This window comes from Vespa crabro, chromosome 6 (genome assembly GCF_910589235.1).
Source record: "Vespa crabro chromosome 6, iyVesCrab1.2, whole genome shotgun sequence".
In the NCBI taxonomy this organism is placed as follows: Eukaryota; Metazoa; Arthropoda; class Insecta; order Hymenoptera; family Vespidae; genus Vespa; species Vespa crabro.
In genome coordinates, this window is record NC_060960.1 from 3,901,040 (window position 1) to 3,919,745 (window position 18,706).

The window sequence follows — 18,706 nt, forward strand, 5'->3', positions numbered from 1 at the left end:
AAACCGTTCCTATATATTTTTGACTCTTATAAATAGACGATACTGAAATTGGCGCCATAGGAAAGCAGGAATAACCGAAAGATGTGGCAATTGCACAGCATGGCGTCTATTTATTTCTATCACCACTCAGCATGACTCTTAACTACTTCGTTAACTTTCAGGGGGAAGATCAAAAAGGGAGATTGACTTTGTGACTCAGCGAAAAATCATTAAACCTTTTGACGGAATATATTTCTTCTGACTAAAAATATTCGATCAAATAGAACGGAAAGGAATTCTAATTTATAAGAAATGACGTTTAAATGTATATATATATATATATATATATATATATATATATATATATATATATATATATATATAAGCATAAAACATTTTAAATGGGGATATCATTCATGAGTCATGTATTATTTTGTAAAATCTCGATGTTTTCATCAACATTGAAAATCGTCCGACAAAGGGGAACATGATTGATAGATCTTATGAATGGGGATCGCTAAAAACGTATCTGACGTTTAAAAAAAAAAATGTAAGGAAGAAAAAAAAGAAAACGGGGGAGAACTAATAAAGAGAAAAATAGGTCACCTTTTTAAAACGATCTATTATTTATTAACAGATTTTAAGCACAGACTTTTATGATGAAGCCATTTCATTTTCCTCGTTAGTAATAAAAAAAAAAAAATACTTGATCAATAAAAGTTGAAAAATTGACTTGGACAGAGTTATTAGTAATTATTCATTTTCACAATGATAGTGATTTAGTAAGAGTAATATATATAGGTATACAACAATTAAATGGTCCAGATAATTACTTGTGAAAATCACGTTTTTGATCTAATACTTTCTATAAAGCGACGGTACATACTATGTCAGTCATTGTTTCGAGTTCGTCATGACCTTTGAGAATTTTTTCTTTCTTTCTTTTTTTCTTTCATTCAGGAAGCATTCTTCATTAGAGCAATTCTTCCTTGGTCTTAGACTCTCCTCCGCGAAACTCGAGGCCTTTCTTAACGGAAGTATCAAAAGTAGGCTTTCAGAGATCACTGGATTCCTCGTTGTCCTATTTCTTATGCTCTCTTTTTTATATTCAACTTAACTCCCTTGTCTTTGGTATCTCCATCATCCCCTCTGTCTCTTTCTCTTTTCTCTTTGTCCATCTAATCGCACGACGATACTTATGTCTATCTATCCAAGAATAATCTTCTCATTTCAAAGTGTCCTCTTCAATGTGTTTTATTCCATATTCACTGATAAATTGTACCAGTTGCCTTTTAGGCATCTCTTCTAACCCAGTTTTTAAAAAATAAATCAAAAGCTAGATAAAATTTGTGACTAAAAGTATAAGAATCATGAATATACACTTTTCTTGATCTCTTAGAAATATAATAATCCTTTCTTTAATCGAATCGTTAGAAGATAAGTTAAAATATAGATAGATATTACACATTAATAGTTCTTTCTTAATAAAAAGTTGAGATCGCAAAAACGATGATGTTCCCATTAAGATGGCCGAGATATATTTTCATTTTATGACACGAATAAAATGATACCTTTATTTCAAGAGAAATATTCAACACTGGATATTTCTCCTATGTATTATATGCAAATGGTTATCATTAGTATCACCTGTTACGAAGAAAAAATACGATTGAACATTTTTTTGTCCTCCCTCATATTGCTCGCATATCTTGTTTTAATAAAGTCAAACTCAATATAAAGTCATGTCCGTCATCGACTTATAAAAAGTTTACTTCGCAAAAATATTTAATCTCAGCGGGAGTTTCTCATTGTTTCATTGGGTGATTTTCAAAGAAGCCATCATTATCATGTTATTATACTATCTTATCACAAAATACGAAAATGAAAGATAAAGTTAATTATATAATTTTTTAATTATTATATATATATATATATATATATATATATATATATATATATATTCTCCATTTTCCAATCACAAGAACATTTTCCAATTTGAAAGCTCGTATGGATTAGATGATAATGGTTTCTAAGCGTTCATATGATCCTTCTTGACCATTTTATTGTATACAACGTGATACGTTGCAACACAGCGCATACGATGTAAACTGATACGGTTCCCACATTACTCACTGTTATCTAGTTACAAATCGAGTCTTCGTGTTATGATCCACCATTGAGAACATTGAGAGCATGAAAATTATATGAGTTCCTGTAAATAATTGCCTTCTGTACGTTCACGTGAAATTACAATCATTCTTTCTGTCTTATCTTGAACCTATAGAAGTTTCTCGTTTCTTATTTTTAGATCATTCTGATATATTTTTTTCTTCTTTTTTATTTAATGGGGGCATTCATCATATTAATGAAATAATGAAATCATATTTTCTAGCTTAATAAGATTTTGTTTTATTATTTTTCTCTGATATTTTGGTTTTGTTAATATTTAAATTTAAGGTAGTACTTTCATACTCATATTAATTTACACTTTTGATTTTTTTTCTTTTTTTTTTGTTCATGAGTCACGCTAATTGAAAATGTCGATAGTGGCCATTTGCCCGAGTTAATGAATCCTTGAAATTGGATCTATTTCCCAATGAGCTACTGAAGGAAGAAACCCCACAGCAAACAATGCTATTCGAGAGGGAGAGAGAGAGAGAGAGAGAGAGAGAGAAAAGAAAAAAGTAGAGAAAAAAAGAGTGAGAACAGATAAAAACTGAAGGGAAAAAAAATGATCTATATACAGGGTGTTCTCGAAAAATTGAAATATCTTGTGAGTTTCTAAGGAGTATAAGCCTTCTCAAGTTACCAAATGTTATATTATGTATACATAAGATAAGATGTTTGGCCTTTGTTTACATTATACAGACTTATAACCAGCAACCAGCGATAAAGACTTACATTTCTGAGAAAGTCACGAACTATGTTTAGTTTATAATATTTTACAATAATAAACTATCTCATATGGCACGTCATTGAATCGTTCTACGAAAAGAAAAATATATGGTTTTATTTAGAAAAAAAAAAAAGAAAAGAAATTAATTTGATTAAAAGAATTAACAGAATTAAAAGAATTGAATTTTTTCCCATAAACTCGACTTGCATGAAAAAAAAATTAGTACCATATAACATCTCCCTTCGTATCAAACAAATTTGCAAGAAAATTATTTCGATAGATTTAGTCCCTCATTGAAAAGAAACTCCAATTATTCTAAATAAACGGGAGACCCTGTATCAAGTTCTCTGAGCATATAAACCATGTAAATCCCAGGATATGTATCTGTACGCACGCACATGTACACATACGTGACATATGCTGTAATAAATGAGATTGAAGAAAGAAAAAAGAAACAAGAAAAAGAAAAGAAAGGACATCTTCAATAAACGATCAATTCAAAAAGACAGAATTGAGACGTCCAATTTGTGGTTCACAGTCGATATCTAACATGGTAATTGTTATGGCCTTATGAGTGATAGCTATGAGGGAATAAAGAAAAAAGAAGAAAGAGAGAAAAAAAATAAAGGAAGTAATGAAGGGCGATGGATGAGTTACAAAAGAGTGGGAGAAGAAAAGAAAAGGAGAAGCAATATAAAATGTGCAACGACATACGAAGGAGATAGAGGAAGGAAGAAAAAAAAGAAAAAGAAAGAAGAAGAGAAGTGAATTCAGTGCAAAGCTTGCGAACTTAAAGGACGTGGATTGTAGGATGCGACTTTCGAGAGTAATTAGGGCGACAAAGCTGTTTCTGAAAAGCTATCCCCTCTCTCACTCTTTTCCCTTCTCTTTATCACAGCCACGACTACTTTCCTCTTTTATATCCCTATTTCTCTCTCTCTCTCTCTCTCTCTCTCTCTCTCTCTCTCTCTCTCTCTCTCTCTTTCCCTCTTCCCTTCTCTCCTGTCCTCATTGTTCTTTTTTATCGCAACTTCTCGTTAAAGACGATGCTGTTATGTTCTTTCACATTTCGGCCGACAATCTTCTTCCCCGATCATATTCCGTGAACTCAAGTAGAATAATCGATCAAAATGATTTCCACGATTTCATTCTTTCTCATCTTCTTTCTCTTCTTCTTCTTTCATCTAATCGCGAAAGAAACAAACGGTGCTCCCTTCGACCTAATGTAGGGAGAAATGTCGTGGGTAAAAGTAGAGCGTGTTGAATGTTGTTGATCGATCGATTCCCTTTCAAAGGGTGTACTTCTTTCTTTCCTTTTTTCCTCACTGACTCATTGCGCCACTTATAAGCTCCATTTTCCACAACCTTCATATATGTTCGTTTCCCGAATATATGAACACGCATACATACATAAGTACATGCGGATACATACATAGGTACAATTATTGTTTATAAGGACACGTCTGGAAGAACAAAACAATAAAATCAATAACGTAAAAAGAACAAATGTCACATACGAAAATAAATATGAGCTTCGATTTTCGATAAAAGAAAAAAAAAAAAGAGAGAAAAATACTTTCTCCAAAAAACGAAAGAAAGACAAAAGAAGGAATGCCGATGGAAAAAAAACGTAGTTGTTTCTTTTCTTCTTCTTTTTCTCTTTCTTCTTACTCTTCCTTTTTATACCTCTTCTTATGTGATATTGAAAATCGAACAGTGATTTTAAATTTGTATTCAATATAACCCAATTTTACGAATTTTTTCAGCGCATTGATCTAACGATAACCTTATAATTTAAATCGTATTTCAAATTCTCCTTCTCCTTTGCTCTTTTATCGTTCGAATTTACAAACAATAAGACAGTTTTTCTTTTGGCTACAAATGCAAGAAATGCGAGATATTCTTGTAATATACTTTATCAGAATTTTCGGTAGTTTTCACGAAAAGGGTATTACAATAACAGAATATTATTCTTTAATTCTATGATGGATGAAAAATATTCGTCATTTTACGGTTCTAGCGTCGACGATAAAAAGAAGAAACGTGAAATGCTCTACTTAGTTCAAGTGTCAGATCGATATCGTTTATCTCAAAGGATATGATCGACGAATAAACGTTATCTTGAATGATCCAAGAGCGAAAAAAGCGTTTAATACCCTTGACATGATTAATGATTTCTAACGGTTTCAGTATTTTTATATATGATTTGCCTTTCTGAATTGCCTTATTTTCTTTCAGAAATTTTTTTATTCAAATCATTAAAATATTCCCTGAGAAATTTTAAGATATTTTCTCTGGAATTCTTTAACAACAGATATTCATCAAACAATTTCTATCATGCATAAAGATCAATGAATAATTTAATGAATCAATTTGTAGATCTATCGTTTCCTGTCATTTATAACATTCAATTGCCATTTATAACGTCAATTCATTAGTTTTTACGATCCTTTTAACGACTCACCTTTTCTAATTAACTCTTCTAATTAATTCTGTTGGAGCATGCTTCAACAGAAAACCATTAGTATTGTTTGACGCATGATAGTTACTGAGATTTAGCTTATTATTGCATATCAAACATAATCATTGTTTATATATCTCTATATTCAATTATTTGATCGATTGTTATGTAGCATTCCACATATTGTGGTCTTGATTAAATAAACGTCGTATATACATTGTCTTTTCATTTTAAACAATATAGCCAAATATCTTCAATCCTAATGCTTTAATAAATAAATATTTCGAAAAAAAAGTTGTTAGTTTTCGAGGAGGATGTATAATACTTATTGCAGCTATAGGGAAAACTGTTGTCAAGATTCAAAAGTCAGAGCAATATGTTTTAAATAAAAATCAATATTTTAAGACTTATAATATTTATTTCCTATGTATTGGATAGATATGAAAAATTTTACAGAAAAAAGTGGGACTGTTTGAGAGGCGAAAATAGAATGATATAAACTCTTCTTTTTCTACAATCATTTTTTCTTAGATATTAAAATCAGCAAGGTTGATTTAAAGTAGATGATATATTCTTGTTACTATAGTACAAAAGCTTATAAAAAAATAAAATTAATGGATGTAACATCTTGTTTGCTTTTGAAATGATCACCATTGAAAAAATGACATTTAAATAGAAAAAATATAGAACTCTTATGTTTATGCATTTCAGTCAGAATTGTGTATTTTTAAGATTACAGCTGTCATTAATTAATTAACAAATCATATTAAATATTAAAAATCTTGTCTGTCTGATGAAATTTTGTCCTATAATACTTTTTCACATTATTCAATTAAACGAAAGCATTTAAATGTTCGGCTCTAAACAGGACACCAAGTATGTCAATTTTTTCAGTAATTTATAACTTTCTGAAGACATATATATTATATATATATACACTTTTTGCAGTCCAAAGATTAAAAAACTTAGCATTGTTATTGGAAGAAGTTTTTTGGAGGATAGAGAATATCGTGTTAGCTAGGTTTATTTGCATGTAAAATGGTAAGAGAACGCAAAGAAAGAGAAAGAAAAACAAAGAGAGAGAGAGAGAGAGAGAGAAAGAGAGAGAGAGAAGAAGAGAGAGAGGAAGAGAGCTAGCATATTCTAATAGTGTCCTCTTCGTTTCTTTTTCTCGTAATTTCAACGATTATGAAAATGGAGAGAAAAGTCATTGAATATGAGATTATTACTTCTGGACAAAAAAGATACTTTCTCTTGCTCTCTCTCTCTCTCTTTTTTTTCTTCTGTCGAATCTAATAGTAACTTGATGCAAAACCTTAAAATATATCTCGTTAAATAGACAGAACAGAGAGAAGTTTCTTGTGAAAAGAAGGAAATCGGACTCTTACCATAAATTTCCCGTCGTTAAACGGTATCGTTTAAGGAGGTGATAGTACTTACTTATTCCTTATTGTTTTCCATGAGAATTTAACGCAGCATTTAAATCAACGTTACCAAATGTCTAAATACAGGATTACAGTGTAGCAACGAGGAGAAGGAAGAATAGAGAGGAGGATTGTGAAACTAGCAGAGTCTACAATAGCTTCGTTATAAACACATTCGTATTAGAATACATTGGTTTGATTTTAACCTCCTGCTGACGGTTTCTCGCGGTATCCTCGCGGTATCCTCGCGTAGGATATTCTATTACTATATTCTACGAATATATTAAAGCGGTGAGGAACAAGGATAGAAGTGAGCTGAGCTCTACGATTAAATCGAACTAATATATTCCAATGCAAGTGTTGGACCGTCGCAAGGAAGTTGCCCATATTGTAGGTTCTGCTAGCCTCATAATTCTCCTGTCTACTTTACTCTTGCCTCGTTGTTCCTCTATAATCCTTATAATTACTAATAGTAAGAATTCGAAATAGATCTTGCAATATTAATGATTTCATTTTTGCGGATTGATATAAAATGTAATATTTATAATATTTATAATGCTGACACTTATCGTTCAATTATTTAATATTAAAAATATAATTGTATATACGAGAGAGAGAGAGAGAGAGAGAGAGAGAGAGAGAGAGAGAGAAATTATATTATCGAACATTTGATCGAATACTTTCATTTATTTTATAAGTTGATTTTACAAAGATCAAAAATACAAGAACCAAAAGAAATAATTTCAAATTCCCTAAGAATTCTATTTCCATCAGTCAATAAACTAGTTGTGGCTGATTTAATTGATCAAATTCAAATTGAAACGTTTCAAATTGCAAGATTCAAAAAATTAATTAAATAAAGCATTTAACACACGTCAGCATTAAAAATAATAATCTACATACGAAAGCTGTATTTCTTTAGAATTATTATTAATCGTTTTGGTAATCAATAGTTTTAATGAAATATATATTTTAATAAAATTTGTAATTTTAATTTTCACATTTTCCAACAAATTTGACATCATTGCAATTGAATAAATAACATGAAACGTAAAATTTGTAAAATAATCATGCAACTTTTCGTTCGACGAAATCATCCCTTGGTCATTTCATTAACTGCTTAGTTCTTTTATTAACAAGATTCACGAGATGATCTTATTTGTGACATAACAAAATGAGGAGTTTAACTTTTCTTTAATAAAAAACAAAATACATTATCAATGTGTCTTTTCCTCAATTCTCGTTTCGACTAATCATGATCTTAATATTCTACCTTACTTTTTTTTTAAATGCAAACAGTGTTTCAATTATTCCCAATGAACCTCGAGAAAATTTATCAGTTTTTATTCGAATAACAAAAAAAAATTATAATCTATTGTATTTTAAATAAAAAAAAACAAAAGGAAGAGATAGAAAAAATCGTGCTCGAACGTTTTTTGAACTTTTTATAACCTTTGAACCGTCTCTTTTTTGATAATATCATAAATTAATCCCAAGTGAATTGGTCTTGGTAGCTCGTAAATAAGATCGAGCGAATGATCAAGAAAAACGGCATCACTTGAAGTAGATTCCTGGCAACGAAAGAAAAGACGTCGGAGTAGCCGAAAAAAATCTCACTTCAGAAACGAATACGAATGGTTGGCCATATTGGTGACGTCTGTGAAGATAAACGAACTCTGTTCGAATGTCACAATGATAAAGAAAGAAAGAGAGAGAGAGAGAGAGAGAGAGAAAGGAAGAGAAAGAGGTACTATTTATACAAGGACATCTTTAAGGGAAACTTAACATTTTCGTGATTCCTTCGAGCTTAGCGGCGCTTTTGTTTTCTTTTCAAACGTCGTTTTTTCTTTTCCTCTATATATCTTTCCTCTCTCAGTCTTTTTCCTAAGTCTGACTTAGAAGTACCTTACAAAACCGTTTGGAACTATTTGATTTCTCTTTCTCCCTCTTCAATGCCTATCAAAATAAAAAAAAATTACGTACGTACGTACGATATAGGTTAACGATGTGACTTGTTCTATTATTATCTAGACTTGCTCGATAAAAATTGTAGTTTTCTTAGGTAGAAGAATGAGAAAGTTAAAAAGGGAGAAAAAAACAGAAAAGAATGAGAAAAGAATAGTAGAAAATACGGCGTCTATATGAAAATGGGAAAGAAAAAAAGTGGAGGACACAAAATAATTCTCATTGTGCCAAGATGACGAATGATATGTACCATGCTGTTACAGTTTTACTTTTGTATAAAAATAACGAAACAATATCTCTGAACAAGTTTAACCAAGTTTCATACTTATTTCACGATTGTAATAAAGTTTCTCGATTGTTCACGTAAATGTTTTTATCATGATCCGTGCAAAACCAAGATTAAGGTTTTTTCAATTTCTCTGAAATTTCATTTTATATTCGATAAAACGGGTTTTTTAGATGATTTTCTAGAGATTCCGTATTTCCTCCTTCTGAAAGAGCAAATAGTTACTAAGAACCTGCCTGGCTATTTCCGATAAAGTTGGAGAAATGTAGATCCTGATAGCTTCTTTCCAACTGTACCACAAGAACGGATTCAGTGAGGTAAAGTAATGTAAATTTCTCAGAAACGCTTTGCAACTTCTTCTTCTTTGCTAAAGCATGCGTTATTACGCGTCGTATATCTAATATTCATGGCAATTTGTAAGAGAGCTCATGCGGAGACAGAAAGAATATAAATCTTCTATAATCGTCCATGGATTCAATTGAACGTTAGATAAAATACCGAGATTCGTCCTTCATGTATATGAGTATACATTTATAAGAAAAAAGAATAAAAAAAAAAAATGAAAGAATAAGAAGTAACACACGAACAAACGAAGAAAAATTACGAGATAGTTTATTTAAATAGTTTGATTGATATCACGTTAAATTACGTTCAACATTTTTTTATCGGATTAACAAACAGATCTAATTTTTTATGAAGTCCATGTTTCATACATTTTTACATAGAATTTCGATGATAACAAAATGAAGAAGAAACGCTTATATGAAAAAAAAAAAGGAAGTAAACGAGGAAAGACAGACAAAGGAAGGGCAACATTAGAGGGTGTAAAATCGTACGAATGTTAGCTTGATCTTACAAAAAAGTGTCGTTAGAGTTTATTTATTGCACTAGGATGAAATAACCTTTACGTTGATATTATAGTTCTCGACCTGCAAACTCAGACAGATTAACGTCGATCACACAGGAGAACCGGTGAATGTAAAACAGACAAACGTAAGTATATAACATCGTCGTTTTCGAGCCATCACGTCCATTTGTCTCCGACATTATTTCTTTAGCATATCTTTCAACGCGTCAACGACTCACTTACGATTTTCCCTCTCCCTTTCTCTCCCTCTCTCTCTCCCTCTCCCTCTCTCTCTCTATCTCTCTCTCTCTCTCTCTCTCTCTCATACATCCTTTTTTCTTTTCACTTTCGTTCTCTCTTTCTAAAATAAAAGCTTTACGACAGGAGCTTACCCCTTATTTCACAGTTTCCCCCTTTCCGCTCCTCGTAAATCACTGAAAGTTTTTCTTCGTTCGTTTACTGTTCCCTTCTTTCTTTCTGTCTAGTTTGATATTACATCACAGAGAATCGAAACTTGGTACATCGCTACGAACTATAACCGAGTTAGTCGAAGTATCTTTGGATGTCATGGTCTTTTTATATTACCTTTTTATATACACTTTGGTGAATACATAAATCTGAAATTTTTTACTATAGTATAATAAAAAGTGTTTGGATATTCGAGTCATCTACAACTGAAAGATTCAATATCTTGGTTATTTTCGATAATAAAAAAAAAAACATTTCTCAAGAAAAATATATTTGATTAAAAGATATATAATGGAGGTTAAAACTTTTGCCTTTTGATAATAATATATGTTGAGAAATATTATAATCATCGATATTTTTCTAAATTAAACTTTATTATTTATCAATTTCGCTATATCAGCATTTCTTAAATCGAACGTTCTTTTTTAGAATTTTTTCCTAAACAAATTAAGATATTTAAGTTTACAAATTTTAAGTGACTCATCTAAGTGTAAGTAAACGAATGTTTCTTTTTTACTTTACTTCATAAAGAACGTATTTTATATTCATTTCAAAAATGATGAATGCATTATGATCTACTACTAAAATCTATAAATTCAAACGACATTTTATTTAAAATAAAAAGAAATAAATCTTTAAAAATAATTCATATCCTTAAGTGATATTTTATCTTCATCATTTCAACTTTAAATTATTATAAATAAATAATCCGTAATATTAAATTCCATTAAAAGAAAGAAATTAGAAAATGGAAATCGAACTCGCGTAAATATTATATATCCTGCGAATGTAATTAAATATTACGTTCTAAATAAAAGAATGTAATAAAATCTTACGACGCTTGTTTTTAATTACTTTACTCGATTTATATTTAAAACAATGATCAACAATTCTGTAAACATTTTCGTTCGTACATTTGATATTGATTACTTTTATGTTCTGTATTTTTCCTAAATTAAATTCTATGGCACTTTATATAACAAATATTATTCTTATTCGGTTGCAATTTATTCAACGAAATATGAAATAAAAGGACAAACGTGCACACGTAAAATGAGCTGCTTTTAAGAATCAAGTTAAACGAATTTAAAAAAATTCTTTACATTCTTTCATTTCTTTGAATAATATTACAATATCTTGACTACGTTTACGTGCATTTTCGATATAACTTACTATAACTTATAAAATTTAGAATAATAAGAAGTTACGGCATAATATGTACGTTTATTAACGTTCGTTCGTGCGTGCCAAGAAAATCGATAATCCCGAGAAGATCCCGTCTCGTGTGAATTCTCTTCATCCCACAATTTCCTCTTCGATCAGACGATATGCACGCCTGAATAAGTTCTTCTTCATAAATGAAAACGTCAGCGAGAAAAAAGAATTTATTTCGGTTCTTCTACTACCACGATATATGAATGAAGTATCAATTTTATTATACATGTAATCTTGAAATTATAACATATTAATATTTAATATAGTTTAATACGCAATATAACACATGCGCAACAATTTATTTTTTCATTAAATTTCATTAAAAAAAATTATAACGATGATGTAATTTTTCCATTATTTTCGCATTAATATTCATTTAATGATTATTATAATATTCTTTTCATGAATATTGCTAAAATAATACATCATTCATAAAAATGATAAAGAAAATTCAAAAGCAAAGTGTTTTTCCTTTAAGATCAATAATTGTACAGTAATAACGATAGAATGACTAACAAATTGTAATGACATAATATTTTAATGTATAAGATCCGATATGGATGCTATTGTATTCTAACAAATGTCTATCTTTTTTTCTAAAGATATATCGAATAAATAACGATACGATGATAAATAGAGAATAGATCGATAAAATCATGCAAAAGGATTGTAAAAATGTAATTTTCTTTATTTCTAAACGTTAAAATTGCCCATATCTAATTTTGAAAAAGAAAATTCCTTTTAAATGAAAACCTATATTTCAATTTCTTCTTATCGCTTCAAGATTTGAATGAAAATCGATGGTAAAATTGTAAAAAGAAAGGTCGAAGTTAAGAATCGCTCTCGTGACAGTTCTAGATTCGTTTGGTACTCGGTCTTCCGTACGGGAAAAAGATACCGGCTGATTCCCGCTGGCTCGATGGCACGGAAAATGCAGGAAATTGCACTCGCGGCGAAACGAGAAGCGTAATTTAGAACAGGCTGCTGCAACCTAGACATTCTCTACTAGTACGCTACCCTCTAAAATGTTCCGTCTTTCTCGCTCTTATATGCTCTTCTTTGGATAGGCTCACGTTTCGAACTTGAGTCGAGTACTCGACTACACCTACGAATACGAAAGAAGAAAAGAGAGAGACAGAGAGAGAGAGAGAGAGAGAAATGAGTGGAAAAAAGAAGAAAACGTATTTCTTAGAGAAGAAAAAAAAATTCTCAAATTGTACGAAATAAAGATTCCCTACCAACGTGATAAAACTATTCGTTTTTATCGCTTTATTTTATATTAAGAGGTAATTAAATTTTTCCCAGACGTTATTTTATAAAAAGAATTTGTAATATTTTTAGATATGAACGAGCATTTTATTCTCGTCTTTTTTAATTCTCCGATCTTTTTTAATTCTCTTTCTAAAAAGACAAAATATATTATGAAAATATTTGATGAAACTTAAAGAATTAAATATTTATTAAATGTCGAATTAATTTTCAATTTTCTAAGGAAAAAGTTTATCAATTTATTGACTTACTCATAGGATGTCACCGGTGCTAGCGGCTCTTGTAGTTTTTGTAGATGGACCCGATCTTTGTGGATCTTGTCGTGGCCTGCAATAGATGATTTTCCGAAAGGCCTTTCGGAAATTATCGCTGAGAAAAGCGTAAAGGATAGGGTTGACGCAGCTATTGGTATATGCCAGAATGTGACTCGCTATCTGGACCATAATCGTCGCCGATTTTAAAGGATACGCCTCTAAAGACTTCGTAACTAATATCACCTGTAAAAATAAATAGATATTTGCATGACTATTTTTAATTACTTTTTTTTTAAGTACCTACACATTGATCGGTACAATTTTCTGAGATTAAATGATTACGATAATGGGTCTACAAACGATATCTATCTACTCGAAAAGTATAGTATTACTTATTTTAATTGGTTAAATGTACGTATATATGTGTATTAACCTATTGATTAAATGCGCTCTCTGTATATATACATACAAATATATACATATAGATATATACATATGGATATAACTTTTTTTCGTTTATTGATTCATTATAAAGGATTGGTTAATCAGGAATTACTATGATTGTTTCAGTTAAATAATTAAATTTATCATATTGATCGATAAAATCATCATTGACCTCATCTTTTACCTAGTTTATTTTGTAGAAATATTTAAGTCTTGAAGAGAGAGAAAATAGTTAACTCACCTGGATCGGACACCAACATATAGCGAAAACGCCTACAACGACGAGAACCAAACGAGTCACTCTTCTTCTTCCTCGTCGACTCTCGGCACTCACACGAGCACCACGCCATAGTCTGACAAGCATACAGACATAAAAGACGCATATCAACGTCAATGGCAGCAAGTAACTCGTTAGGAAGAAGGATACCTGGAAAAAGGACCAATCATATTGCGGTAGGATCCGACAAGCCGTCGACGAATCGTCCAAGTCCTGAAACGTAAAGTGAATCTACATACATAAGGGAACAACTCTTATGAAAGAAAAAAGACTATAAATTAGGAAAGATAAGAGATATCGAAAGTTCGAATTTTATAATAAATTTTAATAAATCATTAAATTAAATGTTTCATCACATATATTCATTTGTACATATATTTAAAATCATATATATATTACAATGTCTACAGATTCTGTACGCTGTTACGTTCTATTTATTCCCCGTTCTATCATCATAATTATAATTATTATTATATTAATTAGTGTTGTCATTATTATTGTGAATGATCTATATGTGTATGTGTATGTGTATGTGTATGTATGTCTGTTTGTATAATTAATCCAGATGAAATTCTAGACAAATGCATTCTAACTACCGAACTCAGAATACCAAATGTATAATAAATCAACAGGTATACAAAATACAACTAATCATCTACAATTGTACGACAAAATTCAAAGTAAATTTATTACTTTCGAAAATCGATCTGTATAATAAACGTAAAATATGAATTATTATTAAAACAGAATGTCTAACGAATAAATTACATTTGTTCACGCTTTTATATTCACGACTTTATAAACCGTAATCTCAACAAAGCGTATTTCAGACATATGGATATATATAAACAATAACAGCATCATAATATCAAACATTTTTACATGAATAAATAGGTTGAAACATCTACGCTTTGATTTTTAATCAACATTTTAAGATAAAAATTGATATAAAAAAAATAATATGAGAAATTCCATGAGAAAATATAATATATATTTTTCAAGTTCAATCGATCGATTTTTAAATGAATTACAAGTTATCCAAAGAAATAGCTATACTTACGATATAAAAAAAAAAAGAAGGATCTTTTCATGTGTTCTCTTCCTTTCCTTTTGAAATCAATTATCGAAAATCTCTAATAAATTTTGACTGACTTACCTCGCCATGAATAACGAGAGCTGGTGTAGATAAAGCAAATATAAATGCCCATGCGATGCAAATCGCTAAAATCGCATGGTTCTCTGTTCTCCAAGACATCGATGTTATCGGATGAACCACCGCCAAATACCTGAGAGCAAAGGAGAGAGAAAGAGAGAGAGAGAGAGAGGGGGAGAGAAAGAGAGAGAGAGAGAGAGAGAATATTAAGGAACAGATATAGAGAGATAGTAATAGGCGAAATTAGAGAAACTTTCCTAACTTTGGCAGTAGTCGATGTCCGATTATTCTATAATAGGAGTCATATGAGTAGGAATCACTTCAAGTACAATTTTGAAATATATATAGATAATATATTATAACCCATATTTTTTCAAAGGGTTTTAGTAATATAAATCTTAAAATATAAGAATTTACGCCATAAAGTCTTGATTTGGTGACCTTACCTGACTCTTTACTAATACATACGATTACATTGATAGAATGTAATTTATTGATAAAAATAAGCTTCAAGTCTTTAAATCATCAAATAAAAGACCATATAAAAAAACTCTGGATGGATACTTAGTAAGGATAAAGAAATATATGCATATTTCATAAAAATAAATGATCGCAACATGTATTCTATAATTTAAATTCTCACTAAATTTATTTTTCAACATGTGAATAATTGATTATAAAAGAAACAGTAACTACTATCGATATCTAACGATATTCATAATACTGATAATTTTATCATCATAGATCATTATGAATATTATCTTGAGATTTTCTTGCTTACGTTCCCATTATCATTAAAAAATCAGATTTTCTAATAACTATGCAGATGTTGTAATATAAATATTATTGGAAATTCCCGCGCGCTTCTCAAAATCATTCACCGATTCGATAAGATCGTACGGATACCGGATTTGTTAAGAAAGACAAGCGTGACGAGTCGATCTTCTTCGTGGCACCTTCGTGTACTAAGTTGTATGTTCGGATAAATTGCGTCAGAAAGATATGCCATAACGGTTCGGTTAATTCATCACATGTAAGAGTTCGAAGGAGGGCGCTTTTATTAAGCGAGCTCAAATACTATTCCTATACCAGGCTATATGATTTCATCTAGGTTAAATCTGGTCGTCAAACTGGGGTTGCGAACGGTTTCCCCAACTCATAATGATAACACGAATGAGCGGAGACAGGACATTTTTCAGTGAGCTGGGTGACTCTTCTGTGCTTAATAGCTGATGATAAGACAGAATATCGTTAAATTAGAAGATATGAGGATGGTAGATTGGACTATATGTAATACGTCGTTACGATTCTAACACAATGACAATTATTTATATTATATATATATATATATATATATATATATATATATATATATATATATATGACGGATGTCCTTGTCTATCGATGATTATTTCGGCAATAGATCCAATTTGGACTCGTAACTTCTCGTTGTACGTCATTTACTGTCACTGAATTTTCTCAAATAGATAAGTTTCGATCACGATCTATCGAAAAAGTATAGTGTGAGTGCTTGCATCGACCTTCTGAACTCACAATTAGATCGATGAATGTGCATGAACGGATGATTAATAGGTCGCTATGTATGAGAAAATGGGTGTGTCACGAATATAATCGTATTTGTCATACACACCTATGTAATCGAAATATGGTTACAATATTTACATATGTATACTGGAAGAGGAATTTTTCTCGTCCTATCGGCTTTTATTATAATCATATGAATACTACAGAAGAATATTATCTTTTATATTCAAACTCTAGTTTCATAGATAAAATACAAATAGAACTTAAATAGTTCCATTTAAGATGAATTCTAATAAATGTAAAATGCGATTCATGTATGATGAGTTTTAATTATAGAGAATAGTTTGCTCGAAAATAGAAAGAAAGTTAAATAAATAAACGATAAATATAATCCTTTCGTTTTTTACAAATTAGTATACCAGAAAGAAAAGAAAAAGAAGTGAAAAGGTTTCGACTAGTCAGCCAAAATTATCGTAAGAAAATGTGTACAGAAAAGATACAAATTAAATAAATTAACTGCGAATCTGAATTTGCATTCTATTATCTTTTCAATTAATAGATTATATGAAATTTTCAGTAAAAAATAATAATGTTATTTATTTAGACGTAACTACTGAAAATTCCGAAATTACTTATTGGCTGAATCAATATATTATCAGTAAAAATGTAATAATCAATTGAAAGAAAAGAAACAAAAAATAGTAATAACTAGAAGAAAAAATATTATTTTTCACGATGAAATACTGTAAGTAACAAAAGTAACATCGCAGATTATTATTTTCATCTCCTTTAGTATCTAATACGGTGTAATATCGTAGAAGCTTTTTTATTGACATCATCTTCTTATTTACAGAATTATTTGTATTTAACGAATCGAATCAAATGTGTAATTTTATCTCTTTGCTTATTTTTTTACATATTGATACACCGACTTGCACTATATGACGATAGATATAGAAATTTTAATCAAAAATTGAAAAAAACTTTCTTTCGTTTCACGATTGTTTTTCTTTCACAGTAGGTTTTTCATTTCCAATTTTTATTTTCTTTTTCACCGACGAACGATTTATATATGTATGTATATACAATGTGCACATGTAGTAGCAAAAAAAGAATCTTTCCTCGCTCAGAGCCAACAGTTTTCATCCCGATGCTTTAATGCTTTCGTTGATTAAAGAAATGATTGATCGTTTCGTCAGTCGAAAGAAAAGGGGAATTGAATGTATCGCGATACAAATCGATAAAGGAATTCTTGAACGAATATTCCACAACGACTTTTCAATCTTATGTTAGATGTTACGAATGAAAGCTGTATATAATGAAAGTAGTAAAGAACGAAAGTCATATATATATATATATATTTATATATACATAAATACATATAAACAATCTATACGTAATTATATTTATTTTTTTCAATGACTTATGCTTTATCCCTTAAACTCTTTATGACATATCGATTCCATGTATAACGATACGTGTAAACTTTATAGAGAAAGAAAAATAGAAGAAGAAAGAAAAAAAATGGATAAAACAGAGAGAGAGGGGGGGGAGAGAGAAAGAGAGAGAGAGAATGAGGAAAGGCTTGTAACGAGAGCACGGCACAAAAATGTTTCCGAGCTACATTTTCTTGTATAAAGTAAGAAGTAGAACGCACTTCGTTTTTCCCTTTTCCAATGAAATATCCTTTCTCGCTATTTTTCACGCGAATATACAAGAGTCTGATGTGTCCTATGAGAACCGATGTCACGACAACACCTCAGCATTTCTATTGATAACACAAGGAAAATATCTTCTTTTTTCTTGTACTCTAACTCGATTATTGGATGAAAGTTCGTCTAACATAAGATCTATTATCAGTGTAATATATTATATAACCGAAATCTTGACGTTCCTTCGGTTTTCTCTTTCTATTGCATCTAGTATTATTCTTTTCGTATTTATTTTACAACAACATATAAAATCGTCGTCGATGTATGTTCCGATGCTTTTAGATATCAAAAAAGCACAAAGGAATAAATGTAATTATCTGATGTTAATATAATTTTAAAACATTATATGCGATATGAAAAATAATTTTAATGTAAAAAAAATACTTAACAATATGACTTTTTGATAATTTCTTATAAGTGGAAAAAAATTTAATTATTTACATTTATTATACTTAACATATATATATATATATATATATATATATAATTGTTGGATTAATATTGTGCAAAT

The 18,706-nt window shown here is 30.1% G+C and overlaps 2 protein-coding genes across 9 annotated transcripts in view; one reads left to right on the plus strand and one right to left on the minus strand.

Annotated features, from left to right (window-relative positions):
- The window catches only part of LOC124425182 (B9 domain-containing protein 1), a 102,804-nt gene extending 89,077 nt beyond the window's left edge, over positions 1–13,727 (plus strand). The window contains exon 5 of one of the 2 annotated variants that reach the window (XM_046965176.1): positions 13,709–13,727. In XM_046965176.1, the coding sequence (XP_046821132.1) occupies positions 13,709–13,710 (2 nt within the window). In that variant the 3' untranslated portion in view covers positions 13,711–13,727. Of the gene's footprint in view, positions 1–12,393; positions 12,447–13,708 lie in introns of those variants that run through there. The other variant, XM_046965172.1, reaches the window with a different exon arrangement.
- The window catches only part of LOC124425180 (allatostatin-A receptor-like), a 46,995-nt gene that overhangs the window by 18,432 nt on the left and 9,857 nt on the right, over positions 1–18,706 (minus strand). The window contains exons 3-6 of one of the 7 annotated variants that reach the window (XM_046965154.1): positions 14,942–15,071; positions 13,750–14,016; positions 13,062–13,307; positions 12,511–12,646 (exon numbers count right to left, since the gene is read on the minus strand). In XM_046965154.1, coding sequence (XP_046821110.1) covers positions 13,062–13,307; positions 13,750–14,016; positions 14,942–15,071 — 643 coding nt within the window. In that variant the 3' untranslated portion in view covers positions 12,511–12,646. Of the gene's footprint in view, positions 1–12,510; positions 12,647–12,876; positions 12,943–13,061; positions 13,308–13,749; positions 14,017–14,941; positions 15,072–18,706 lie in introns of those variants that run through there. The other 6 variants (XM_046965156.1, XM_046965160.1, XM_046965159.1 and 3 more) reach the window with 6 other exon arrangements.